The sequence below is a fragment of the Ambystoma mexicanum genome, chromosome 14, assembly GCF_040938575.1.
Source record: "Ambystoma mexicanum isolate Mex_15411 chromosome 14, UKY_AmexF1_1, whole genome shotgun sequence".
Lineage (NCBI taxonomy): Eukaryota > Metazoa > Chordata > Amphibia > Caudata > Ambystomatidae > Ambystoma > Ambystoma mexicanum.
The window spans coordinates 149,037,566-149,064,015 of record NC_090940.1 but is presented as its reverse complement, the minus strand read 5'-3'; the positions used below and the strand labels follow the sequence as shown (position 1 = coordinate 149,064,015).

The 26,450-nt window shown below is 46.1% G+C and overlaps 1 protein-coding gene across 2 annotated transcripts in view; it reads left to right on the top strand.

The window, feature by feature from the left end:
- The window catches only part of LOC138527508 (uncharacterized), a 155,552-nt gene that overhangs the window by 28,358 nt on the left and 100,744 nt on the right, over positions 1-26,450 (top strand). The window contains exon 2 of one of the 2 annotated variants that reach the window (XM_069638753.1): positions 17,023-17,205. The exons of the other annotated variant lie outside the window; for it this stretch is intronic. Coding sequence (XP_069494854.1) covers positions 17,044-17,205 — 162 coding nt within the window. The 5' untranslated portion in view covers positions 17,023-17,043. The remainder of the gene's footprint in view (positions 1-17,022; positions 17,206-26,450) is intronic. 2 annotated transcript variants of the gene reach the window in all.

The window sequence follows — 26,450 nt, the reverse complement described above, 5'->3', positions numbered from 1 at the left end:
TCTAGAGTGATCTCTACCTTCGAAGGGATTGTGTCCTCCGACGTGTTCCTCATCTTAGATATATCCTTCCAGCTCTGCTGGCCTCGGAAAATGTTTTCTCTAGAGGGCGCAGCGCGTCGACGTCCCTCGAGTCGATGTCCCTCGACAGCCGCCGTCTCGACGTCATCCTGCCTATAAAGGCCGCGCGCAGCGTCCGTTGCTCAGTTCCGTTTTTCCGCGCTTACTCGGTGCCTCGGAATACCGTTGCTCAGTTCTTAGTCAGATTAATCCTATTTACCTCGAGTTATTCGATCCATACTCGATGGCTTCCTCGTCGGAACCGACAACTCCTCGATCCGGCTTCAAAAAATGTCGAGATTGTGGGAAAAAGATGTCGTTGACCGATCCTCACAGAAATTGTCTGTGGTGCTTGGGAGCTGAACACCATTGTTCGGAATGCGAGGACTGTATGTCCATGACAGCTAAGGCCCTGAAGGAGCGTAGGGGGAATCTGGGGAAAGGTAAGACTTTTAAAGCTTCTTCTTCGTCGACGAAGTCGAGACATTCGTCTCCTCGTCACCATTCGCGCTCCAGGTCTCGGAGTGGGTCTCATCACTCCTCGAGATCGAAGCACTCGAAGAGGAGGCGTCGAAGATCCCCTTCTCCGTCTTCCTCTTCCTCTGTTTCGCCAAAAAGAATCCCTTGCCCCACGAAACATAGTTCCCGGGCTGAATGGGAGGAATTCCGAAAGAATATGATGAGCGTCTTTGAGAAAGCGGCCTCGACCCCCTCGAAGACTGCCGAGAGCGATGCTCTGGTCGAAAGACCCGAAGGTCAAAAACGCCGCGAGTCGCAGTACCCGGCGAAAAACCTCTCGAGCGCGTTTCGAACCCTCGAGCAGGACTATGGCCTCCAAACCTTCCTCGAAGGTTCCGTCGACGCCGTCGACAAAGGTCCCGTCGAGGTTGATGTCTTCGGCGCCGTTGTCGAGGGGACCTTCGACACACGGGTCTGTCGACTCGACACCGGCGTCGACGCCAAGAAAAGTCACGGTGACCACACATCCAGTGACTATCCCCAGGCCCTCGACGTCGATGGCGTCGATATTGTCGAGTAGAATTCCAATTCTGTCGAGGTCTCCACCTCTGTTTTCGACGCAACGCTCGAAGCCTTCGACGTCGGCGTCGACGACATCGACGTTTTCGAGGCCAATAATGACAAGTTCGGCACCCTCTGCCTTGGAAATGGGATTTACTCCCTTTATGAGTTCAGAACAATTGAGAACTATATCCTCAATTTTAGAAGAGGGTGATTTGTCTGAACAAGACACATTTGAGTTACAGGGACCTGTAACCCCAGTTAGAGAGGAATTTTCCTCTGAAGAGCGCAGATTAAAGGATCTTCATGATTCTTTACATGAGGCAAGTGGGTTAGACACTTCCCCTGAGGTGGATTTTGCTAAGCCAGACCCGGGGGAGCATGCTGAAACCCCCTACAGAGCCTTAATGGCCAGGATTACAGAGTTCATGGGGTGGTCTGCACCTTCACAATCTTTCCAGCAAGATGACCTCACGGATATTCTTGACAAAGGCCCACAAGAGGATCCTGTGGTGCCCTTTCATAAAGCTCTTCAGAGAAAGATCATGACAAACTGGGAAACCCCAGATGTAATACCAGCAGTAAATAAAAAACTGTCTGCAAAGTACAGGGTATCTTCCACAGACCCAGAGTTTTTGTCTAAACATCCATCCCCAGAAAGTCTGGTGGTACAAACAGCATCCTCTACCGATGTCAAGACGGCTTATCCTACAGTCCCACAGGACAGGGATGATAAAAAATATGATGCTATGGCAAAGAAAGTCTTTTCAGCATGTAGCATGGCGTTAAAGTCTGTTAATGCTACTTGCACCCTTGCCAGGTTCAGCCATACACTTTGGGAGTGTGCTTCTACAGCGGCTGACTGCATCCCGGAGGGAGAAGAAAGGGATGCGTTCCTGAATATTATACAGGACGGTAAAGACGCTATGTGCGAATCCCTCCAGGCGGGCATTGATTCGGCTGACAGTATCAGCAGAGCAATGGCGGCAAGTACATCAACCAGGAGATTCGCTTGGTTGAGAAAGTCGGGTTTTGCCCCAGATGTGCAAGCCAGGCTCTTGAACATGCCATTCGATGGCTCTTCTTTGTTCGGGAAAAAGGCGGATGACAGTTTAGAGAAACTGCAAACTTCAAAAGCTGCAGCAAAATCCCTAGGAGCTGCAATCCGTCAGACTCCTTTTCGTCCCACAGGAACCTCTGCGAGGGGCAAGTCCTTTCGCTTCTACTCCGCATTCGGAAGAGGTAGAGGACGACCGGCTCAAAGGGGTCAAAGAAGAACTACCCGAGGTGGACGGGGTAGATATTCTAAAGCCGCAGCAACAGCAGGTGCCTCTTTACCATCGGCACCTGCATCAGCCGCCCCAAAACCACTCTGAGGACTCCCCTCACAGGACACCTGTAGGAGGCAGGTTGACTCAACATCTGACGGTATGGCAGGCTATCACGTCAGATGCTTGGGCATTGGAAACAGTCGCCCAAGGTTACTGCCTGCCTTTCCTACGTATACCTCAGAGTCATCCACCGGGGATCAGCTCTCAGAAAGCTCCAGATCCGCTCCTCTTGCAGGAAATTTTGGACCTGCTAGAGAAAGGTGCCATAGAACCGGTACCTGTAGCGGAGAGGGACAAGGGCTGGTACTCCCCTTACTTTCTCATTCCGAAGAAAGACGGAGGACTGAGACCCATCTTGGACTTGCGAGAATTGAACAAATTCCTCAGAAAAGACAAATTCAAGATGGTCACTCTTTCTCAGATCCTCCAGGCCCTTCAGTTTCAGGACTGGTTGGTATCTCTGGACCTTCAGGACGCTTATTTCCATGTGCCTATCCATCTCAAACACAGGAAATACCTGAGGTTCGCAATTGGCAGCTCTCACTATCAATTTCGAGTACTGCCATTTGGGCTGACCTCCGCCCCGAGGGTCTTCACCAAGTTAATGTCGGTAGTGGCTGCAAGTCTAGGGAGGGAAGGGATTCACGTCTACCCCTACCTGGACGATTGGCTGATCAGGGCTGTTTCTCCGGAGCAAGCTCAGATCCAGCTAAATCACGTGTGCCATTTCCTTCACAGACTGGGCTTCTCCCTCAATTTAAAGAAGTCACAAATGATACCATCGCAGAGACTCCAGTTCATAGGAGCGATCCTGGATACTTCCCTGGGAAAAGCCTCGCCACCAGAGGTGAGGGCTCAAGATATTCTACAGATGGTTACCAAGTTCCAGCATGCCCAACGTCTCCCAGCCTTCGACTTTTTGAGGTTGCTAGGCCTCATGGCATCCTGCATTTTCCTTGTGCCAGAGGCTCGCCTGAGAATGAGATCCCTCCAGTGGGCACTGAGGACTCAGTGGTCACAATTCTCAGGGAGAATGACAGATCTTCTTCAGGTTCCCGGCAGGGTGGCTCGAGACCTTCAGTGGTGGGCCTGTCAGGAGAACATTCTGAAAGGAGAACAGTTTTGGCAACCCTGGCCGGAGATAACAGTAGTCACGGATGCCTCACTCACGGGGTGGGGAGCCCACGCCAACGACTTGACCATCAGCGGTCGTTGGTCTCCATCGGAGTCCAGACTACACATCAACCTGTTAGAGCTGAGAGCCATCAGACTTGCGTTGAAGGCTTTCCTGCCAGCTGTACAAGGGAAGAACGTCCTGATAATGACGGACAACACGGTGGCCATGCATTACCTCAACAAAAGAGGAGGCGTAGGATCACTACCCCTGTGCAGAGAGGCGATGCAGCTCTGGTTTTGGGCAATCCAAGAAGGAATCTCTCTATCGGCAGTTCACCCAGCCGGAGAGAAGAACTTGACAGCGGAAGCTCTGAGCAGGCAGAACACAGTCTCCCACGAGTGGGAGCTAGCTCAGGAAGTCCTTCAAGAGATCTTCACCCTTTGGGGAACCCCTCAGGTAGATCTGTTCGCCACCAGCCTAAACAGGAAATGCGACCTGTTCTGCTCAAGGGAATTTCCTCCGAGAGGAGCTCTGGGAGACGCGTTCATAGTGGACTCGGAGTTTCCGCTTCTGTACGCGTTCCCACCGCTCCCTGTCATTCCTCAAATGATCAGGAGGTTGAGAAGATTCCGGCGAACCATGATCCTAATTGCCCCGGATTGGGCCAGGAGAACGTGGTACCCGGACCTTCTAGACTTGTCCATCTGCCCTCCTATTCGACTTCCTCTCTGAGAGAACCTACTCTCACAGAAGGGAGGTCAGGTTCTCCATCCAGACATCAAAACCCTCAACCTTCACGCTTGGCTTCTGAACGGCTGAAGTACAAGGATTGGGACCTCCCTGATGATGTTATGGAGGTGTTGCTTTCGGCAAGGAGGCCAGCAACAAAGTCTTTATACCGCTGCCGTTGGAACAGATTTTGCAGCTGGTGTAGAGAACAGAATATCGACCCATTTTCATGTGGTACACCAATGGTTTTGTCCTTCCTACTATATTTGGCAAATTCAGGCCTTCAAGTTGGCACCATTAAGGGCTATCTCGCAGCGCTATCCATCTTTGAGCGTACTGCGGAAGAACCATCCTATTTCAAATTACCCTTGGTAATACAGTTTCTAAAGGGGTTAACCAATGTTTATCCCCCAAGACCATTCCAAGTTCCCCTATGGGATTTAAACTTAGTACTAACTTTCCTGATGGGTACACCTTTCGAACCTCTCCATTCTTGTTCGTTAAGATTCCTTACCCTTAAAACTGTTTTATTAATAGCACTTACATCTGCTAGAAGGGTGAGCGAATTACAAGCTCTTTCTTGTAAACCCCCTCATACAATCTTTCACAAGGACAAAGTTGTCCTGCAAGTGAAGCCTAATTTCCTCCCAAAGGTGGTTTCTGAATTCCATATCACTCAGAAGATTACCCTACCATCTTTCTATCCTCCTCCTCACCCGGGGAAAGAGGAAGAGAGGTTACACAGACTAGACCCTAGGAGGGCCTTAAGTTTTTACATTAGTAGACTAGCCAGGATAAGACAGGCAGACCAGCTGTTTGTAGGTTACGCAGGTCACAAGCTGGGGTTACCAATAACTAAGCAGACCATTTCCAGATGGATCATTCTAGCCATTCTGGAATGTTATAAACTGGCAGGGAAAGAGCCCCCTCAAAACCTTAGGGCTCATTCGACCAGAGGTATTGCAGCTTCATCGGCCCTCAAAAGAGGGGTGCCGGTTAAAGACATATGTGCGGCCGCTACATGGTCGTCTGTAAAAACGTGTAAAGGTATGGACAATCTGGATTCCTCCTCCAGTCAAGAGACTAGGTTGGAAGGGCTGTACTGCATTCTATTCATCAATAGAAGACAGCGTGAAGTCAGTACTCCCTCCTCCGAATATAGAATACTGCTATGGGAGCCTATCTAAGATGAGGAATACGTCGGAGGACACAATCCCTTCGAAGAACAAGTTACTTCTTACCTTGTAACGTTCTTTCGACGGGATGTTCCTCCGACGTATTCCTCATCGACCCTCCCATCCATCCCCGCAGTTCTACTTCCCTTGTTGTTGCAGCTTATGCTCCTTCAGGGTGATTAGTCTAGTCCAGACAGTAATACTGTGGGCTACAAAACGGAACTGAGCAACGGACGCTGCGCGCGGCCTTTATAGGCAGGATGACGTCGAGCGTCGATACGGCGGCTGTCGAGGGACATCGACTCGAGGGACGTCGACGCGCAGCGCCCTCTAGAGAAAAAATTTTCCGAGGCCAGCAGAGCTGGAAGGATATATCTAAGATGAGGAATACGTCGGAGGAACATCCCGTCGAAAGAACGTTACAAGGTAAGAAGTAACTTGTTCTTTGCCAATAATTGTGCCACCTCTCTCCAGAACCTGCCAATTTCCACACACGCCCAAAACATATGCACAAGATCTGCACCCACCTCTCCACATTGCGGGCACGATTGTACCATTGCTTGGCTAAACATATCTATCTTGCTCGGAGTTAGGTATGCTCTATGCGTCACATACAACTGAATTTGTTGTAGTCTCATGTTCCTCGACACCTTTTTGTGGTATATTTCGCCCTACTCCACCCCTCGTCCGACAATGGTTCTCCCAGGTTTGCTTCCCATTGTCGTCTAATCTGATATATTTCTCCGCCCACTTTAGACATTAGTAGCTCATATATATGTGATACTTCATGTCCTCCTTTCCGATGCATCATAAAATGATTCAGTGGCTTCATCAGACTGCAAGGGCATTACAGAGTCTGGCCAACTCTGCCTTAAGCTTCCCAAAAGACTGGCATGCGTAATGTGTTGCCCGCTATGTATTCCTGAATCTTCTACCAACTCCTTCAATCTCTGGGGTAACCCATCCCTAAGTACATCCCCTACTGTAGCTATCCTCATGGATTCCCAGTTCCTCCGAACATTCTTTCTGATCTGTTCATCCACTCCTCCTAGCACTACTAGTGGTATCTATAGGGAGTATAGTGCAGCACCTCCCAGTAGTTGTCTTGCTTTGCACCAAGTATCACACCTGGGGTGCAACAATAGGCTTTCACTAGTTTTGTACGAAACTGGTAGCCATACAAATTCCTTCAAGAACGGGGCGCTTACCGTTCCTAACAGCCTCGATTCTGATGTTCGTTCCTCTGACAACCACTTGGCCACATATTGTAGCTGGCTAGTTATGAAGTATATCTCTAAATTGGGCAGCCTTCTACCTACCTTCCTTTTCATATGAATTCTGGAGCTTCCAAAGCGCCACTCTATTTCTGGAGTTATGCCATATGAAGCTCCTGCATATGCTATGTAATCTATTGAACAAACCTTTCGGAATTGCAAAAGGGACATTGGCAAAGTAATGTAGGAGTCTAGGCAGTACCACCATCTTCAGTAATGCTGCATGCCCCATCATGGACAGTGGCAACTTCGCACAAAAAGACATGTTATTCTCGATTTTGTTTACTGCCTTAACCGTGTTCTGCATATGTTCCATCTTGGGATCATGGTATATATCTACTCCTAAGTACCTGAATGTTACTAATTAAGTCCAACTTAATCGGCAACACCGGTATCTCTGAATCGGCCTCCTACTGTACTCCCCCAGGGGGTACAGACTCGACTTTTGGGGGTTCACTGTTATTCCTGACACAAGGAAATATTGTGCGATCACGTCCAGGACATACTGTAGGTTGTCGTCTGGGTATTGAAGGTACAGAAGCATGTCAAATAGATTATTTTCTTCTCTGGAAGCTAGTGTAGGCTTCTCATTGCTGGTTTGATGTCTTGCCTCTTGTTTCTCTTAGTGGAAGACAGGGCTTGCAAAATCTACTTGCCCACTTACATAGGCAAGGAGATTATATGAAGAGGCGAGTACCATTTTTATGGTAGTCAACTTTGCTCGTGACTAGGGGTTGCTTGAAACTTTTATTTGACGTTTACTGCAAACCAAGTTTGTTTGCAATAAATGGCAAATATATTTCACTTTGCATGGCTGGTCTTTAGGTGGCAGCATTGATCCAAATATGAAGTTTGCTTATTGTGACATGCACCATAAGTTCTGTTAAATATTTAGTCACCCGTCACCATGGGGAGTGCATTTCGGTTAGGTGGAGTAAGTCAACTAAGGAACCCATTGTGCAGGTCTAGTGGGATTTTAAAGAATTTGCGAGGCCTTGAAACCTTGTCACAGTGTTTTGGATAGATTGTAATTTCTTTGTGAGCTTGTCTGGCATACATAGCTGTAGGCTGTTTCTGTAGGCGATTCTTGCCAAGATCAGTGAAATTGTGACAAGGGTCCTCTGTGAAAAACTGAGATATGACATGATACAACTGATTCAGCGTAGGTGGTAGAAGCATTTCCGTAATATGGCATTGACTTGTGGTTCTAATGTGAACCCGCTATGCATGTGAATTCCAAAGTTTGTTATCACTGTTGAGCTTTCAATTCTCATTCCCATTTCCATGTGCTAGGGAAGCTGTGCAACGGTCCATTGTTGTTGTGACGGGGTGATGATGATTTCAATTTTGTTTGGATTTTGTTTCAAGTTGTTTTTGGTCATCCAGGTGTTTATCTTGCTAAGTCAGCAAGTGAGGGAGTTGTGTGAGTCGATATCCGAAGTACCTTCTGCATTGTTTTAACCAGTTAGTCTTTGTTTTTTAATTAATGCCATGAATGGGTGCATTTGATGATGGGTTGTGGTTTTGAGGTGAAAGGCAGTAGTTAGGTTATTTTAGTTCCCTTTTCAAGGAAGGATTTTATCTGTTAAAATGCAGTGTTGTAAGGGGGGGTACAGGCTTTGACATGTGATGCACCCACACTTGTACCACTATGCAGCACAGTGTTCCACAAACCGGAAGGAGATAGAAGGTGCACACTCACAGGTTTCTGAATAGTATCGGAACAAAGTAGAAACAGTCATGATATCTGCTGGGTGCGGGGGAGGAAAAGTGGCCCTGGCACAGAGCTACCTAAATACACAAAGAGAGAGAAAAGAGGATCCAAACTGGAACCCTCCCGTCCCCTGCATACCGTAATAATGCGTCAATACGACGGCTTAATATTCATTCAAGAAGGTACTAGTGTAAAGTCACATTTAATACATTTCAATAGAGAAAACAGTTTCAACTAAAGTTAATGATGCAATCCAATCTTTAAATGTAAAAAACAAATCTTGTTTATTCCAAACGAAGAAGCCAGAGAAAATTTAGTTCATTGAGGACGGCTGACGCGTTTTGAGAAGTATATTCTCTTCTTCATGAGCCAGAGATCATGCACAAGAACTAAAATGAAACTAATGTAGAGAAAAGAAAAGTACAATCAGGATATTGTTGCTATTAAGTCAATTCCACAATCTATCTGGTGTTCATCATCAAATAGTTTAAAACTACCAGTGAAGTGACACAAACAATGTCTCAACAATTGTATTGAAAAAGAACCGATATTGGGGGTCAAATTACACAGAATACAAATTCAGTTATATCCAAAGCCACAAACAACCAGAACGAAGGATGGCAAATCAGTCAATGGTAAGGGAGGTGATGAATGGTGAAAAGAACACTGACAAAAAGGTGTTCTAAACGGAATAACAGTAGGTATGCTCACCAAGACTAGGGAAGTCCTGAGTGTTGATGCGTTTAAGGAGGTCACTCTGCATAGGTAAGGGATTTCAAATAAATGATGAATGATACAAATCATTTAGCGTGCGGTGGATGCCCAGTGGACTGTAAAGAATGGAATACAAAGCCTAAAATGAGCAAAAATTCTCAAAATGGCAACCAGCAAGATATAGAGTAAAGGGGCAAACACTCACCATTGTGAGATGAATATACTACTTGGAGTCTCAAGATTCTACTCGGTAGGTGCCGTAGGTGACGTACGACCATTGATCAAGTATCAATAGTGATATAGTGCCTGGGTCTGTAAATAGTCCAAGAACGCTGTGTTTTAGTATCCGAGCGTCTCTGCCAAAGCATGATTAAAGTATCACACAGATAAACGTGTGTTAAATGTAGGTGCTCAAACTTACTGTGTCAGCAGCGTAATGTACAATCCAAATAATCAGCATCCGGCATGCAGTAATGGTTCAATGCAGGTCGCGCAGCCCAGCCATGGGTGCGTGGTCGCAGGTGGAGATTGTTGCTATGAGAGGGACGCTTCCCGTGAAGCGAGAGACCCTCTAGCATGTAGTACCCAGTCTATCAAGGCCGTCGTGCATCGAAACAGTAGACGGACTAACGGGCGGGATCGTGTTAGAAAAATGGTAAACAAGTTTTAGTGCAAAGCGGCGGCCATCTTGAAAGTGATGATGCCCATACAAATACTAGATAAGTAATGCTATGGTTGGTCTGGAATTGAATGGGGTGAATATAATCAATGGGATACGAATCAAAAAGTAGAAGAAAATCGGCATAATTCGACCATCTGGGTTCCAGTGGGGTGGCTTTGAATTTACAAAGTATAAACAGTGGTGAAGAATATATAACTGTTACATGGTAAGTTCCACAGAATAGAGCAGTTTCCATTATACAATGTCAGGTCACGTGGTAGTATATAGCGGTTCATCAACAGTATTTGAGTGTAGATACTATTTACACAATGGATAGAGATGGATTAGACACATTTAGAGCCTGATTGGATAGAGAGGCAACATTAAAATATGTAAACCATGTCAGATGAAACATTTCAAGGAAAATTCATCGTTGAGACCCCTAGGGAATAGTGTGTTCAATGTGTGAATCCAGTACTTCTCTACGCGAGAGAATGGATAGATAGTCACCACCCCTATAGGGTTTTTTAACTACTTCAAGGACTTGAAATCTGAGCTGACCAACTGTGTGGTTGTTTTCCATGAAGTGTCTCGAGAGAGGTGATTTTGTGTTTCTGCACCTGATGTTTGATTTATGCTCTGTGAGACGTTCTTTAACAGATATTGTAGTTTGACCAACATAGATTAAACTATTTGATGATGAACATCAGATAGATTGTGGAATTGACTTAATAGCAACAATATCCTGATTGTACTTTTCTTTTCTCTACATTGTTTTCATTTTAGTTCTTGTACATGATCTCTGGCTCATGAAGAAGAGAATATACTTCTCGAAACGCGTCATCCGTCCTCAATTAACAAAATTTTCTCTGGCTTCTTTGTTTGGAATAAACAAGATTTGTTTTTTACATTTAAAGATTGGATTGCATCATTAACTTTAGTTGAAACTGTTTTCTCTATTGAAATGTATTATATATGTCTTTACACTAGTACCTTCTTGAATGAATATTAATGAGTCATATTGACGCATTATTACGGTGTGTAGGGGACGGGAGGGTTCCAGTTTGGATCCTCTTTTCTCTCTCTGTGTTCCACAAACGCCAGGGGACAGTGAAGCATTAACCTGACAAAAATAGTTCATGACCATGTAAAATATGCAGATGTGAAAGCATTTTTGTTAGTCTAATTCATGCTTCAAAAATATAGGAACAGGAACAAAATCAAAATTCCAACAATTTGAATCGAAAGTGCAGATTTACATGACCCTGGAAAATACATCTGCAAAGCATCTGGCCCTATCTTGAGTCCTGTCAGCTCTGCATCTCTTGTATGCGATCGCCAGGAGGCAAGGATAGTGTACGTGATCACTTCAATTTCAGAGTGTATGACATTGTTAAATGAGGCCATAAAATCACACGACTTTCAGCAGCCATTCCTTCTCTGCAGTTTTTTAGTGCATTTTCGATTGACCTCCTGTTTGCTTTTCCTACATAGAACGGATAAAACACTTAAAGTGAATCACTGGCACGTCATGGTCTTCTATCGGTTCCGTGTGATAATGTCCCTGCAAAAATGTTGGCATGCAAAAAATTTGCTGCAAATAAATTGATGTTTTTTTGTCACAACATTATTACATGGAACATGCAGGGGACATCCTGCAACCCCCAAAACCTTTTTCTTTTTTGCAAGGGGAGCTGGGGGGGGGGGGGGTGTGTGTGTGTGTCAGTGTGTGTGTGTGTCAGTGTGTGTGTGTGTGTGTGTATATATGGTCACCTATATAATGTCGCCACAAACCCTTCCCGGCGACATTATGTACGGCAACCATATATATAGGGACATTATTAACTGAGACCCTTCGATCTAATCGACTACCATCAACCAGCTCGTTGTTTTCCTGTACCTTTAAAATGGAGAGTTCTGCAAACGACTAAAATGAACCACTTATCTAACTCCTTCTCTTGATTGCTTTCCCTATACTTTTAAATGGGCTCATAACAAAAAAACGTTTTGGACCTTTTAGGCAGGATTCATTTGCAAGTGTGAACAGGGATTACTCAAGTGAATAAGTCTGAAGCATGCAATTCACCAGATGTTATGAAGTAAAATAATCTTTTGGAGAGTCTTTCCAGTTCTGCCACATCCAAACAGTTCTGAAGGAGGGAGATCTGTGGGAAGCCCTTGAATGTTATATTTCTTGTTTTATCATCAAAAGCAATATTACTAGACAGAGATTCACAATATCGTGAAAAGTTCACAAGAACTGAAGTAGATGTAGCTAACCTTAGAAGTCTTTGCATTTTGCCATATAACAGGGTGGTACGTTAAACCGAGAAGAACCATCATGGTTGTAGGAGGTGAGCAGTTCGGGAGTGCGTCCTTTTTAATCTTTATCATTGTCCAGTTAAGCCTCAAGACTGAACATTGGTACGTTGTATTGAGATTAATTTTCTATTGGAGAAGATTAAGCTGTGGGACCTTTACATGGGAATGCACTTGATAATATTTGTACTCCGACGCCCTGTCCCCCTTAGTCCATACCTTCTAGGGACCACACCAGAGCTTTTTTGGTACATAGCAAAGCATCCCTCCAATTTGATTGGCTGTGTATACACTTTAGTTCCCTTGTCTGTGCTGGGTAAAGACGGCTTTGGTGCTGCCAGAAGCAGATGCCTGCTGCGGATCCACATTCACTCAAAACCCACTCAATACCCAATAACCCCTCTAAGATGGCTCAATGATATGATATATTTTATTTATATCACGCTCATACACACGTGTTTCAGAGCGCGACAAGGCAAGGGAGGGGAACAGGGGAGAAACAAAACAACGATCTTACTAGGCCCAGTGACATTGAGAAGACGCAAGTGCATGGGAAGGGAAAAGGAGGGATAAGTGCATGGAAGGGGGGAGAAGTGGAAAGTGCGGAACAGAGGAGAAACATATAAATAGTAATACATAAAAAAAAAATGAATAAGGCGATAATCAGTGTTATTGCAGCCAGCAAGTGGTAAGTTTAGCCGACAGGGTATAACTGATAAGTGCAGAAGAAAAAGCAGGGTGGGGGACTGTATGGTTACAGATACAGACCCCAGTGCAAGGGGTGGCCCGGAGGCAGTGCAAGAGGGTGGCAGGGTGAGCAGGTACTTGGGCCCGGGGGACAGAGGGTGGCCAGGTGCACAGTGCCGAGAGAGAAAACAGATTCAGCAGGGGATAAGGGGGGCAAAGGCAGAAGCAAAGAGGAAGGTCTTGAGGTGCTTCCTGAACTGGAGATGGTTCTCCTCAAGTTTCAGAGTGGCAGGGAGGCTGTTCCAAAGGGAGGCCCCAGCCGAAGACAGAGATCTACCCCCAGCTCGTTTCTTAGAAAAAACAGTGACTCTGAGGGAGTTAGAGGTAGAGGAGCGAAGAGCTCGAGAGGGGAGGTATTTACGGATCGATAGTTGAAGGTATTTTGGACCCAGGCCCCAGAAAACCTTGTGGACAATGCAGAGGGCTTTAAATGTTATGCTTGCATCCACTGGGAGCAAATGAAGAGATTTCAGAGCTGGAGAGATACGATCCCATGGCTTCAGGCCAAGGACAAGTCTTGCAGTCCTGTTCTGGATTAGTTGTGAAGGGCGGAGAGTGGAGGCAGGTAGATTTAGAAAGAGGCTGTTACAGTAGTCCAGCCTAGAGCGAACCAGAGCTTGGGAGACAGTAAGCTTCTGGGGGAAGGAGAGGAAAGGCAGAGTACCTCTGAGGAGGTGCAATAGGAAGTTTGACTTGTTAGAGACATCAGAAATGTGGGAGGAGAAGAAAAGTGTAGAGTCAAAGATGACCCCGAGGTTCTTAGCCTCACAGGTAGGGGTAGGAGGAGGGCCAATGGAGGCCGGCCAGAGAGTGAGGGGAAAGGATGGTGAAGGTGTACCGATGAGAATCTCAGTCTTGTTGGTATTTAGACTAAAATCGTTGGCAGGACACCAATCTCGAATGGCAGTTAGGCAGTCAGAGATGAGAGAAGGAGAGGAAGTGGCTGAGTGAAGCCTGAAAATGATTTGAGTGTCGTCAGCATAGCACTGTAAATTTGAGCAGAAAAAAGCAATGCAGCGGGAGAGAGTTGCCAGGCATTGGTTGAAAAGCCAGGGCGAAAGCTTAGACCCATGGGGAACACCACAGGTAGAGAGGGAAATAGATGATAGGAAAGACCCAAGTTGGACCTGGGAGGGTCGATCAGAGAGGAAAGGGGCCAGCCAGGCCAGAGCCTGATCAGTGATACCCAGGTTGTCACGGAGGCGGTTGAGCAGGGTGATATAGTTGACCTTGTCGAAGGCAGAAGAGAGATTGATTAGGATGAGGACAGAGGGAATGTTAGAGTCAAGGTTGGAGAGCAGGTCTTCACAGATGTTCAAGAGAGCAGTTTCCATGCTTCTGGCAGCTCTGAAGCCAGATTAGCGATCATGGAGTGAGCCCACAGAATCAGAATTAAGGTTAAGCTGAGAGATGGCTAGCTTTTCCAGGAGTTTACCCAAAAAGGGAGTAATGGAAATTGGGCAATAGTTAGCTGGACAAGAAGGGTCAGCTGTGGGTTTCTTGAGGAAGGGATGCACAAGGGAGTGCTTCAAAGGGGAGGGGAAAGATCGTGAGGAAAAGTAGAGACTGCAAAAATCGGCAAGGGCAGGAGCGAGGGTTTCAATGTGGTCCTTGATGGTTTTAGTGGAACAGGGATGAACTTGATTTGATTAGGCATTCATAGATCGGATTTGTCTAGCAACCACATCAGTGGAGAAAAGAGGAAAGGTTGAGAAAGAGAGTGGGGGCGTAGCTGAAGGAGGGTCAGCAATCGGAGACAGAGAGAAGGGGAAGGGTAGGAGGGGGTAGACCGGATGACCTGTGTTTTTGAGATGAAGTGAGGGGCAAGGGCATTATAAAGAGCCTCGGAGGCAAGAGGATGTCTAGAGACTGCAGCAGGGTTGGCCAGCTCCTTGCAGATTTTAAAGAGTTCGGCCGAATTGTTAGATACCGCAGAGACACAGGCTTGAATGTGGGCTCTCGTCTTGGTGAGGACGGAAAGTCGGTATTGCCGTTGGAGCAGGTGACAGGCCAGTTTGTCAGAGGATCAACAAGAAGCCCTCCATTTTCTCTCGGCCGCCCTACACTTAAGTTTTAAGTGTAGCTAGGTCAGAGTCAAACCAGTAGTTGCTTTTGGCTTTGGACTTCTGAAAAGATAGGTGGCAGAGTTGGGGTAGGCTTGGCTTGTGGGGAAGAGAGGGAGAGATGCGAGGAGAGGAGGATGTGATCACTCCAGGAGAGAGGAGTGGTCAGAGGGGTAGAGACGTGGAGGCCAGAGGAGATCAAGATGTCAAGTGTATGTCCTGCAGAGTGAGACGAGCCACAGGGGAGGATAGAAAGGGAGAGGGAATCGCAGAGGTCGCAAAAGAGGACGGTTGAGGAACAAGGAGAGGCAAGGTGGATGTTGAGGTCACCAAGGAGGAGAAGTTGAGTGAATGAGACCAGGAGGGAAGAGGAGATTTCAGACCACTCAGAGAGAAATTAGGTGATTTGACCAAGGGGCCGATAAGAGAGTAGCAACAGTAAGAGAGTGGCTAGGAGAGAGAGAGAGCGAGTGCCTGCAGACAAGGCATTGACAAGAGCAGTATGTTTGAGTGGGGATGATAGCGGCAGGAATCCACTCAGGAAAGATCAGAGCTACTCCCCCTCCGGGCTGGGTGGATCTGTGCACCGAGAGGATCTTGTAGCCGTCAGGGAGGAGAGTGTAATGCAAAGGGGCCAAGTCGACTGGCTCCTCGACAGAGGGTTGCATCAAATGACTGCACTGGAAGACCAAGGTTCCAAGGGCCATTTGCACAAGCACACAAGAGTGCTCTCACAAGATGGCGGATGGTGCCAAAAAATACAAAATAGCAGCTATCATAAGCGAGAAACCTGGATGCAGGAGGCTTCTGGGCCGTTGGCCTTTCTGCAATACCCACGTCACTTCAGGGTTTGGACCACTTTGCTCCAATGTTTTATTGGTCAACCCCATCGAGGTTATTCCTCCTACGGCCGAACTTCCTTCATTCCTCGTCATCTTTTTTTGTTGTTGTACTTGGACCAATGGTTGTTTGGGGGTTAGTGGGGCATTGGGGACGTGCTTGGTTTCCCGCCTGCCAGTCACTCTGGACTCACCCAGTTAAGTCGCAACAGCCTTCTTTGCAGTATAGGTTTTCCCGCAAAATTTGAACATTTCATGCAATCCTCAGCCAAGCAGGGCTACATTTAAGGATATTATTGGGAAGATGTTGCCCCATCTGCCAGCAGTTCTGGTGGATCCCTCTTGAACATCTTTGTTATTTTGGCTTCTGGGGCGCCTTTCCCACCGGCACTAATGCACAGACCTAAAGAGCAGGAAGATCTTTTTCCTGCCTAAGAACTTCCTCATCTGCCTCCACAAACATTTACCACCTGAGTGCTTCCAGTGTCCCCATCCATTCCATCTCTACTGGCTCTTCACTCTTTTGAACCTGCAGATTCGGCAGATACATGTGATGAACAGGAGGAGGAAGTGGCTGATGGGATTGCTGGATTCCCAAGGTCCTCAGGTGGGGTCTTTGTCCTTCATGGGGAAAGTCTTGTAGTCAGTCGGCTTCCAAAACAAGTGACTGTAGGTGAATAGTGTCTTGCATTGTAGAGGGTTATAGAGGTTAGGGACTGCACCCTGCCAAGGGAGTTCATGGCCATACTGTTGAGGCCAAAATGTTTTCAATTGCCTTCCAGAGGCACGTTCCTTGCGGGGGTAATTGCCAGAGCCACCATTGTGCCTTGCCTTCTGCTTTTTGCCATCATTGCTGCTTGGCCTCCAGCCTACTAGGACATGGCAGGTTTGGCCAAGCAGTTCTGCAAAAACCTCTTTGGATAGACAAGAGTCAGAACCACTGCTGCCTCTTCATAGTCTATCATAAGTACGAAGAAAGAGGGACTTGACACTGGAGGAACTAAGTTCCCTTCCCCGCGAGTGGAGTACAGTAGTCCCTAAGGTGAGTCCTTTTTAATTTTGCCTTTTTTGAAGGAAAACACTGGGCTCGTGTATGGCAAAATGAAGATGAAATCATTGTAATGAAGTTCCATTTAGCACTTAAACTTGCTGCTGGCTTGTTTGTCATAATTTTAACAGAAGTAAGATCAAATGTTCTTTTTAATTGTATACGGTTAATGTAGAACTTAAAGCAATTCCCTTGTGTTTATCTTGAAATACAGCTGTACCTGTTAATAAAATAGATGGCGGCGTACCATTGTTGCGTCCCATTCTGTACCAGCGACTCACGATACAATGCAGGAAAGATAATTTCTTTTCATAGAATTCCTGCTGTCCATGCTGAACCCAAGAGGCACCAGGAATGGCTGAACAGAATTCGCCGCGATCCAGGCCCAAATTTTAAGGTACTGAAAACTGAAACGCGTACTATGCTTAAAGGTAAAATTGTGATGTGATAGTTATGTGCTGAGCATAAAAATTAAAATCACTTGCAATGGGTTTCCAGCAATTTGATAACTCGGGAAGAATGTAAGAATTTGTGGACAACATTCTACACGTTGCCATTCTTTTCCTAGGTGGCTTAGCGCATTTCTGCTGCTGCTCCAAAATGTGCCTGCGGGCGATAATGCGGAAAAAGATGGGCGTGTAACCGTGTTTCGTGCTTGTAGTGCATCATCAACTGTTCTGCCCCAAACGTTCTCACTGACGTTGCAGGAGCAGCAAGGAAGTACGTAGTTTGGCGCGAGCACCCTACTCTGTAACCCCCTTGTTTTTTGCACACTCTGTGCAGTCAAGACCCCCTATCCAGAGTCTGATATGATAAGCCAGTTGGGATGCAGCCCCTAATGCCTGAAGAACAAGAAGAGTGGGCTAAAATAATTTGGCAATGGCAATCATAAATTGCAATCCTCATGTAATGCATATATGCGCAGCAAGAGCAAGGCTATGTATTCCTAGCTGTCTAGCCATATTCTGTTGCTTCTCATGGAAGTTCCATATTCTGGGGGATGGATTAGGACTACATTCTCAACACAGGCAGTGGTGTTGGCGGGTCTGTGCTAGACAGCTCTTAGTTGTCACTCCCCCAATAGCTAGTGGCAAGTGCAAATATTGAAGCCTGCAAAACACATTCCTTCAAAACACGTTTACTAAACCAGTCATCCCAGCGGAATATTCATACACTGGACGTCTTTAAAACAGGTTGGCAAAATGCACAAATGGCCGTTCTCAAACCAATTATCTCCTGTGAAATGAAAACCGTTCGAAGTGTTTACCAATGAGTTGATTCTACTTGCATTCAATCAAAGGTTTCTGTATCTTGCAGTAACATTTCCAAAACTGAAGCAAGCAATCTCCAAATTGACTTTTCATGCTTAGACCGGTCTTCCCTCTATAGCCAGGGTCTACACCCAGTAGATTGTGAGGCCACTGGTAGCTCGCCTGAGGCTTCCCAGTAGCTCTTCTCATTAGATGCTAAAATGAGCAGTGTGTGTTTAGTTTAGTGTCTGAGGTCCATGGACCTCTTAACCTGCCCCGACCCTCTCCTCTTCCTGCAAAGCAAACAGTCCAAAGCTGTGTGCACAGTGGTTGCATCATGGCTTGAAGGGCTTGGGACACTGTCCCAACAAGGGGTTAGCTATCAATAACAAAAGCAAATGGGAAATGTGTGTTGTGCCATTGTCCCCAAGAGGTGCAAATGATGGCTGTTTAGAAAGGGAAGGTGTATTTCTTTAGATGTATTTTGGTTAGTATTACTTTGCATGCTGGTCATTGTAGGCTTTCAACCAGAATGGGGAAAATAAAGCTACAGCTGTATGTAACCGTATTTTGCTCAGCGTATGTATGTGTATGTGTAGAAAAAAGATAATCTGTGTGAGTACGACTTCCAAGATAAAAGGTACATCTAGCGGTATGTGCTGCTGTTTATGGTAATTGTGAATTATTATTATTTTTTTATTTGAAGGTACTGGCTTTCTCCCTTTTAAGGCAGTAGTGCCCAAATTGTATTAGGTTAAGGTGGAATTTGCTGTGATATGGAGGAGCCCACCCTTATGTGTATCCCAATACAGGAATTCAAGCTCCAACAGCAATTTTACATTGAAGTTAAAGTAGAAAACCACTAACTGCACTGAATTCTGGTACTTGTCCACTTACATTTATAAAACTAAACAGGAATGTAAACTGACATGTGCTATCAATGCCAGGACTTACAAAACAGGGTATAAGAGTTATGTTTCAGCCAATGCTTTACGAAGCAGGAGTACATATATAGTAATTAGGTGAGAAAAGGGAGCAGTGGTTTGTATGTATATATTTCGATATGTATAGGATTAATATAGCATAAACCTAATTACTAAGTAACAGCAATGTACAAAACAGAGTGTTAATACAGGGACAGAACATTGAGGAGAGCCATGGGATGGGCGAGCAATTTATTGGGTTGATCCCCTTTGGCTATTTACACAAACAGGGATCTGTGGCGAACCTGTACGCATATGTTCAAATTCTGGCAGGGGATTGTTAGCGTTGTGATATTGCATTGAAATGGTGCAATTGATGAGAACTGCTTTTGCAAAAAAATGGCCAAAACACCATACAATTTACAAATTATTATCTAACACTTGGAAATTCCAGTAGATGCCTGGTCACCAACAGTATGCGGGATGTGCCTGCAGTGCCGCTGTAAAACCCCTGTTGATGCCATTGCAAACACTATTTCATAAATGTCATTTTAGACCATTTTTGTGAAGCTGGAGCCCTCAATATGTCAAAGAGCTGTTTGTGCAAGCCAGGCATCGCCCAGTGGCTACTGTGAGAAACCTGACCGTGTTCTCCCACCTACTCCCATGGGATCTTCCATTCAGGGGGCCAGGAAAGGGCCATCACTTTTGGATCCAGACCCTGGGGTTGGACAAGCGAGGTTGGATCACCTGCGTGGAGGGTCACAAGGGTTTGGGAGGAGGATACCCAAGGACGAGACATGGTATTCCCCCATTCGCAATAATACGCCAACCCACTCTCCCTCAACCTTCATGGGGTATTTTGAATCTCGCCTCCTCTCCCCCTCCCCATTTCCAACAAATACTGAGACGAGGAGGAGGCAACTAAGGTCATTGAAGATGTTCCATAGAAACAACATGGGGTAAGTAAGGGAAACCTACTATAGAGAGTCAGGGAGGGTCAGGCATTTAATAATGACCACTCACTCCACTTGACTGTTTTTTCAACTATAAAAGGTGTGGGTTTTCACAAGGTGAGCAAGCTGGGGATGCTGTCCGGACCAGAAAAGCCAAGGAGCAGTGAGCAGCAGGAGTTGAAACCTGGAGGAGAACGGCATGCCGATGCTGGCCAAGGTTTTGTGAGGGGCTGCAGTGTGGTTAGGGAGCCGTGCCTCAGAGGAGCTGGCATAAGGCAGCCTTTATCCTGCTGGTGGCGTTCGGTAAAATGCTCGTTCCCTTGGGACATGCGCCAGTCCCAAGGGTGCCTGAGGGACAGGTGGTGAGGCCCTGACCTCAACCCTGTATATCCAGAGAGACTGCTTTTCAGCACGACGCTGCCCGGGGAGAGAGAAACTCTGCTGCATGCGTTTGACTGAAGCAGAGCGGGAGAAAGACAGTTCTAAAGCGGCACGGAGCGGAAAGTGAGATAAAGTATGCGAAGGACAGAAAGTGTAAGAAATAATCCGAAGTGTAAGGAAGAATCTGAATAAGAGAAATAGAAAGAAGGAAGTTGCGTTAGCGGCATGGAACAAAAGTAAAGTAAAAGAAAATAATTTTTAAGAGTGCAAAGAAGGAAAAGAGAAAGACTTTTATAGAGTGCAGAGCGTGCACGGTAAAGCGAGTGTGTCAAGTGTGCAGGAAGCGCAGGAAAGAAAAGGACAGGTGCAAGGGTGCACGTTAACGGAAAACAGTCTGTGAAGTCCGCAAGAGGCACGAAAAGAAACCAAAGGAGGGTGCAAGAGTGCACAGTGGAAAAAAGGGAACAGCTAAGGGAAGGTGCAAGTGTATACGAGGAGGAAGTAAAGGAGAACAAGAAAGGGGACAGGAAGCACCTGTAAGTGAAAGGTTTAAAAAGAAGAGCAAGTATTAAAGAGAGGGGTTACAGATCAGAGTGGTCACACCTATGAGGAGCAAAGACCCGGGTGGATACGAAAGTCTCTGATTGTACCCCACAAGTAAAGTGTGTGTGAAAGAACTGTCCATAAAAGGAAAGGTACATCCTGACAAGCTGAACTTGTGTTTGAAAGCAGAAAGGGACCTAAGCTTGGGGAAGGGAACCCTGAGAGGTCTAGCAAAGTTGGAGTCTTATTGTTTTGTAGTGTTGAAAGGATTGAAGCTTGGGGAAAGGAACCCTGAGAAGTTTAAAAAGGAACTGTGTTCTATTTCTTTTGTGGTGTTTGAAACTTGGACAGGTTGAATCTTGGGGAAGGGAACCCCAAGGAACCAAAGACACTGTAAGTATTTGAGGATATTGCAAGGGCTCTGTGAAGAAGGTCTTATGAACAGCCCTTTTTTGATTGAACTAATTTTTGTGACATTGACCAAACTACACCTGGTGAGAAGACCACCTGAAACCAACGTTGGTTTCCTATTTTCTATTGCACATCTATTTTTCCCTTTTAAAGACTTACTGTCACATATTTGTAAAGATTGAGGGCAAGTATAGGTTTAGACACAGACAGATTTTTATTATGGACTATCCGACATCGACGGCCCTTAGAAACATCAGTTAAAGGAACTGTCCCTTTAGAGTTAGGGCCAGTTAGGCATTACACCATCCCAGGAACCTTAGTAAATAAAGGTTTTGAAACTAACATCTTTGTGTCTTTCTTGATACAATGCCTGTCCCACACGATGCACCAGAATGACCTGCATGCTTGCTACAGGGAGAGGCAGCGATCCTGTGAGCTGTTCTGTGATATTGCCTCTTTCATAGAGAGCAGATGGTGGCAGGTCGCCACTCATTATGAATAAGTCGCCCCTCACCATAATTTCTTTGCTCAAAATGTTTATATAATGATTCATATATTGTCTGGTTGGGTTGTTAAATAATTTGTATGCAGTTCAAGTGCTCGCTATAGACCTGCATGTTATTTTGAACCTGTTAGACTTTTTTTTTGCATGTAACATATAACTTCATCGCTTGCTTTTCACATGTTCATTTTTTCAATCTTGCCAATTATTTTGACACCAAAACTTTTAAGGGTACTCAACCAAGTAGACTTTGACTTAATTTTCCTTGGTTGAATTCTGTGACCTGGTATTTTTGCGCAATTTTCATAAATTGGGGATATGTTAAACTGGAATTGGATAACGCTTATGCTGAATTACTGTCAAACCGTATAACGCACATGCAGCCCCAAAAGAAATGTTACGGTCACGTGGTCTCTGCGGGGCATTGGGGCACGGTTGCAGCCCTACCAGGAAGCAGATCCCCTCTGCCTACCTTCTTCCTCTGCAAATTGGCTGTGGGCTGCAGTGAATTGTAGCACTGCTCCTGCGTAGATATGAGAGGACGTGAGTTTGCCAGCCTGTGACTGATTCCCCTCTCAAACCCTTCTTCCCATAGCGTGGTTTCTGTGAGCATGCATCGACCCATTAAGGCTCACCTGCTGATTCTTAATGGCAAGGTCTCCGTCCTGCTACTTCTGGCAGGGGCGCTTTTATGATGAGGACCGAGTTCCTTCACTGGCCCTTCACACGTGGTTGTCCAGTCGAGCTGCGACTATTCCACGCCTCTCTGGTAAGTGTCTTTCAGTTTTCTCTTTGTCTACCCTTTCTCGTTACCCTTCGATTGTCGTGAAGTATGTGTATTGTTCTTTCCACAACCCGTTGTCCGCTCGTTATTAATGTCTATCTCTGCTTTCTCCCAAATAGGTGTGATTGTGCGGCCCAGCAGAGCTACGGAGTACGAGGCAGCGCCCAATGAGAAGGGGATGCTCCCGCGGTGGTCCGGCAGCAGGTAAGTGGGTGTTTAAGGATGAGCACAAAGAATTGTACAAGCACAACCTTAATCTGAATGTTCGTTATGTCTAACCTTGTCTTTCGTCCTTTTACAGGGTCTGCCTTTGGAGATGAAGAATGCGTCGTGCTACAGTGTCAAGAGCAGGATTCTTGCATTCCGGGGGATGAAGATGATGGAAGAACGGACGTCGGGTTCGGCGAGTGAAGAAATCCGGTTGAATGCTGGTTCCAGGCTGCAAGTGTGTAGGCGGGAGACTGGATTCCCAAGGTAAGCCTGCTTTATCCCAGGCGGCGGTAAGCGTTACGCTGCATGCGAATGCAGATTAACGCGAAGCGCTGGCATGTGGATCGGAGTGGCCTATATAGCCAAGTTTGTGAGGCCACGCCCATCAGGCCTGGCTTGCCTGCCACACCTTGCCACTCCCTGAGTCAGCACGTGCACAGTAACTCAGGGAGGCCACACCCGAACAATGTGCACGTGGAGCTGCTTCAGAAAAATGAAGCTCCAGAGTAAAAGCATTTTTACACAAAATAAAGTGTTCCTGTTTACTGACTTTCATGAGATGGCGCCAGGACTTTGTCCACACGGGCCCCCTATGATTGTGACCCTTTGTCCTCTTCCCCTGATGGCACAATGTCAGTGTCCTTGGGCCCATTGGACCAGTGACCATGACAGCACTGCCCCGCAAGGCCCCTCTCAAGGGTGGTCCTTCTCCTGGTCCTCGTTTGGTGGGTTTACTGCGGTGGAACCGTTAGATTAGTCGTGGCGTGTGGACATGTTCACTAGGTTCCCAGGTTCGGTCTTGAGGTCCATAGCCTTTCCAATCTATAAGATAATATAACTTGGACCGGATCATCTTGGAATCCAAGATAGTTTTGACCAAATACTCTGGTTCTACTTCAACTATATCAGGATCTGGTGGAGTATTGCTCTGTGTACCTGGTTTCATTGGTTTGAGGATGGAAACATGAAACGCCAGATGGATTCGCATATTGGATGGCAGCTCCAATTTCATGGCGGCAGGATTCATTATGGCTTTGATAGTGTAGGGCACCAAATATCTGGGGCGGAAAGCCCTTGGTCCTTTCAGTGGGATGTTTTTAGATGCTAACCAGACCTTGTCTCCGACCTGGTAACTGGGAGCTTCCCTTCGGTGTTGATCTGCAAACCTTTTTTGTCTCTCTTTGGTTCTGGCCAGATTCTCGGCTGCTTCTTTTAAAACCTGGGTGATGGTTTTGTGCAAGTTTGCTATTGCTGGCATTTTCAATGTGTCGAGTGGATCAAAAACCGATGTCTGTGGATGTCGGCCGTACACAGTGTAAAACAGACTTTTCCCTGTACTGGTGTGGATGGAATTGTTGTATGCATACTCCGCTAACCAAAGGATGTTTTTACAGGGGTCTTCGGATTGTTGTAACATACATCTTAGATACTGTTCTAATGTCTGGTTGGTGCGTTCGGTCTGGTCATAGGTTTGAGGGTGATGGCTTGTGGACAGCCGAAGGTCAATCTTGGCAACTTTATAACACCTTCGCCAGAATGTTGAAACGAATTGTGTTCCACGATCCGATATTAGTACAGATGGGAACCCATGCAGTCGCACAATCTGTTCCAGAAACACTGTAGCAAGAGCAGAAGCAGTAGGGAGTCCTTTCAAAGGAATGAAGTGAGCCATTTTGGAGAACAAATCCACGATAACCAAGATGGTGTTGTATCCGTTACAGGAATGAAGATCTGTGATAAAGTCCATGGACAGAGTGTGCCAAGGCGCTGGCGGTACCATCAATGGACGTAATAGACCAGCCGGATTTTGCTTTTGGGATTTGTGTGCAGCGCAGACACAGGTCGCGATGAATTGGGCAATGTCCTTTCTCGAAGTTGGCCACCAATAGCTTTTCTTTATTTTAGCCTGAGTCTTTGCTATTCCTGGATGTCCTTCCACCAAGAAATCATGATAGTTGGCTATGATTTGATTTTGCAGTTTTTCATCTGGAATGTACAGTCACCCTTGGAAATATGGTAGATTGTTTTTATTGGTATATCGGTCTCCTTTCAATAGCCATTCCCATTGGCCAGATTGACTCATCTGGCACTGCAAGTCGGGTTTAAAGTCATCCAAACAGGCAGTTGCAACAATCGTGTTTTGGATCCGTTCTTCAGGAATGATGGCCACAGGGTCTGGTGTAGTGAAAGCTTCCTTTTCCTTGCTCATGCGGGACAGGGCGTCTGCCTTTCCATTGCGTACTCCTGGTCTATAGGTAATGATAAAGTCATATTCAACAAAGAAGAGGGTCCAACGAAGTTGGCGCGATGATCGCGCCTTAGCAGTCTTTAAGTATTGTAGGTTGCGGTGATCCGTGATGACAATGACTGTATGTCTGGCTCCGAGAAGATAATGTCTCCACGCTTTAAACACTGCCTTGATTGCTAGTAATTCTTTGTCAGTGATTGCAAAGTTCAATTCAGGAGCCGAAAACATATGGGACCAGAATGTCACGGGATGTAACTGTCCTGTTTCAGGGTTCCGTTGTGACAACATAGCTCCCATTTCTATGTTGGAGGCATCTGTTTCGACCACGTATGGCAAGTCTGGTTGCGGGTGTCGTAGAACTGGTGCTGTGGTAAATGCTAGCTTTAGTTTTTGGAAGGCGTCCTCTACCTCCGTAGACCAACAGAATTGTTTGTTTTTTCGCAGCAGGGAGGTAATAGGATGGACAATCTGAGAGAAACCGGGAATAAATCGACGATAGAAGTTGGCGAACCCGAGCACACTTTGTACTCCTTTCGTAGATTTCGGTGCGGGCCATTGAAGGATAGAGTCCACCTTGCGTGTATCCATGCGAACGCCTCGTGGTGTGAGAATAAAGCCAAGAAATTCGACCTCTGTTACATGGAAGAAACACTTTTCTAACTTGGCAAACAGTCGAGGTTGTCGAAGCTTTTATAGAACTGCCTGGACATGACTGATGTGGTCTTCTTTGGAAGTTGAATAAATGAGAATGTCATCAATGTAGACTAGTGCGCAAACATCCAGTAATTCACAGAGCACGTCATTCAGAAAAAACTGGAACGCCACAGGGGCATTACAGAGCCCAAAGGGCATAATCTGGTATTCAGAGAGACCATATTTAGTGCAGAATGCTGTCTTCGTCTCCTTCTTTGACCCTTACAAGATGGTAGGCCCCTAGTAGGTCCAGTTTAGTGTAAATCTGGGCGTTTTTTGCCTGATCCAGGAGTTCTGGGATAAGTGGTAACGGGTATCTATTCTTCACCATGATCTGGTTTAGTGCTCTATAGTCAATGCAAGTTCTTAAGCCGCCCTCCTTTTTAGGCACAAAAAAGAGGGCCGAGGAGAAAGGGGATTTGGACGGATGGATGAAGCCATTTGCCAGGTACTGGTCGAGGTAACTTTTTAGGTGTTGGTTCTCCTGCTCAGTTGGAGCGTAAATCCGACTACAGGGTATCTGGGCTCCTGGTACGAGATCAATTTGGCAGTCGTAAGACCTGTGCGGAGGAAGGATGTTTGCTTGCTCCTTTTGAAAGACATCCTGGTAATCCTGATATTTGCGTGGTAATGAACCAGTGAGACCCAGTAGGATTCCTTTCTTAGATGTCGGGTTGGTGGGTTTGTGAGTGTAACAGGTGTCCATACAGTCTTGGGGAAAGGTCAGAACTCATTTTCACC